General features: G+C 44.9%; 1 protein-coding gene across 1 annotated transcript; it reads left to right on the top strand.

Annotated features, from left to right (window-relative positions):
• Positions 1–380: 380 nt before the first annotated feature.
• LOC119301111 lies at positions 381–621 on the top strand. The gene has a single exon (XM_037578018.1). It carries the CDS (start codon positions 475–477, stop codon positions 619–621), a length of 147 nt encoding a protein of 48 aa, XP_037433915.1. The 5' UTR covers positions 381–474.
• The last annotated feature ends 1,165 nt before the right edge of the window (positions 622–1,786 follow it).

Raw genomic sequence — 1,786 nt, 5'->3', positions numbered from 1 at the left:
TAAAATGTGGCATCTCAGAAGCCTTTTTGTTCGTCTGAATCCTAAAGCTATATGCAGATGCATAGATGGGGAACTTAGGGGAGCATCAAGATTAAAGCATAAGGGTCAGTTTCAGTAGATAGTAAGATTAAAGCGTCAGGGTAAATTTTTACTGAAAGTCAAATTGCTGTATATTTCTTCAGTGGGTGCATCTGCATCGGGCAACCCAACGTCTTCACCATGATTGAGCTGATCAATCTTCAGATCTAAATGAACAGGGCATCCATCCATCTCAAAAGTTTTATTTTGTACGACTAGCTAATTAAACTTCTTATTTGTTTTTTCTTATTCTTCCTTTAGTAATTGCTAGCTGATTCTACTTGTTGTACTGCTGCTGGTGTGAATCCCATTTGAAAATTGCTTTGCCTGCAACTGCAACGGCAACGCCAGCAAAGTAAGGAACGCTAAGGCTAGGCAGAGCAAGGAAGGGGAAGGATGACCATGCCGTGGGAGCTGGTGGCGTACAGGGTGGACATGGTGTGGGCGGTGCTCGCCGGGTGGGTGTCGGCGTGCCTGCTGGTCGCCAACGAGATCGCCAGCGGCATGCGGGCCGGGGAGATTGGCCCCTTTATCGTGGGGTGAATCTCACTTCGGGAATCCTCCCTTCTGACTCCTTCATACAGGTGCTCTCCTCTGAATCTTCTGCTCTCGTTTCTTTGCTAGTAAATTTATGAACATGGGGATACATTTTTTGATTACCCTATCTGCTCTGTATCCTGAAATACACGCCGGCTATGTGTTAATTGGCTCTGAGATTTGTGTTTGCCAAATATATTTGAGTACCCAACAAGAGGCTAATGAGAGACTTTATACAAAGTAGTTTTATCTACATCAGTTATCGTGTATTAGGGAGAACTGATACATTTTTCCAAGCCATTTCTGTCATGATTAGGATAGAGACTTCGGAGTCGGGACGTTTTATTTCAGTGTAGTGTTAGGTTGTCCAAGGGATTTGGAATTGTTGCTGTGTAGATTGTGTCCTCCAGGATATGATAAGGTATTGTAAATTTTTCTCGGCGTGAAGTAAGTTGGAGTTGGTTCAGTACTTCAGAGGCCTCGTAAATCACTACAACAAGTGAATGCCCAGATGAACGCTTGTGGAAATATTACAGCCCCACTGTTAGGAGTACAAGTTGAGTCCTAACAGACTGGGCGTAAGTGGATTGGTTAGCCTTTTGATTAGTATAAGTAGATGGTAGTAGACCTGGACAAATAACATTGGATCTTAATATCTCATGACATTGAGTAGAGGACAAGTGATCGGATGAGTCTTGTTGTCACATGTGGTTCGGATGGTCAAAGTAGATGATAGTTGGATCCGAGCACCCAGTCAGTGATGCTCTGCCGCCCGATTTAAAATGGTGCTCTCTGGAGAGTCAACTTCGACCCCGGCGCTGGTGCAGGAGGTGTCCATGGGCAACGTCCTCAGCGCAAAGCTCGGCTAAGCCCCGGCCAGGCAGGCCTCTCTCCGCGTCCCCTGCCCAACACCGTACCCTGCACCACTGTCAACAAAGTATGTTCGTCGGGGACGAAGGGTATCCATATTTCATCTCTTCACCTGCAATGTCTCCGTAGTTACTTGTCGCCGCTGCTAAAAAACTTATGTTGTTGCCTGTTGGCCTGCTCCTTGCTATTTGAAGTATATATTTTTTGTCTATCGTTCATTCGCTATCTGAAGAATTTTATGAAGGTAATTTTAGTGTGTGTTTAGCTTTCAGTTTTTTGCTTCTACTTCACAGAGTGGAAG

This window comes from Triticum dicoccoides, chromosome 1B (assembly GCF_002162155.2).
Source record: "Triticum dicoccoides isolate Atlit2015 ecotype Zavitan chromosome 1B, WEW_v2.0, whole genome shotgun sequence".
NCBI classification, from domain to species: Eukaryota; Viridiplantae; Streptophyta; class Magnoliopsida; order Poales; family Poaceae; genus Triticum; species Triticum dicoccoides.
This window is presented reverse-complemented; position numbering and strand designations above follow the sequence as displayed.

Bases quoted from the DNA above. Each gene is read 5' to 3' on its own strand.
- LOC119301111 (XM_037578018.1), top strand. From the start codon at position 475: ATGACCATGCCGTGGGAGCTGGTGGCGTACAGGGTGGACATGGTGTGG.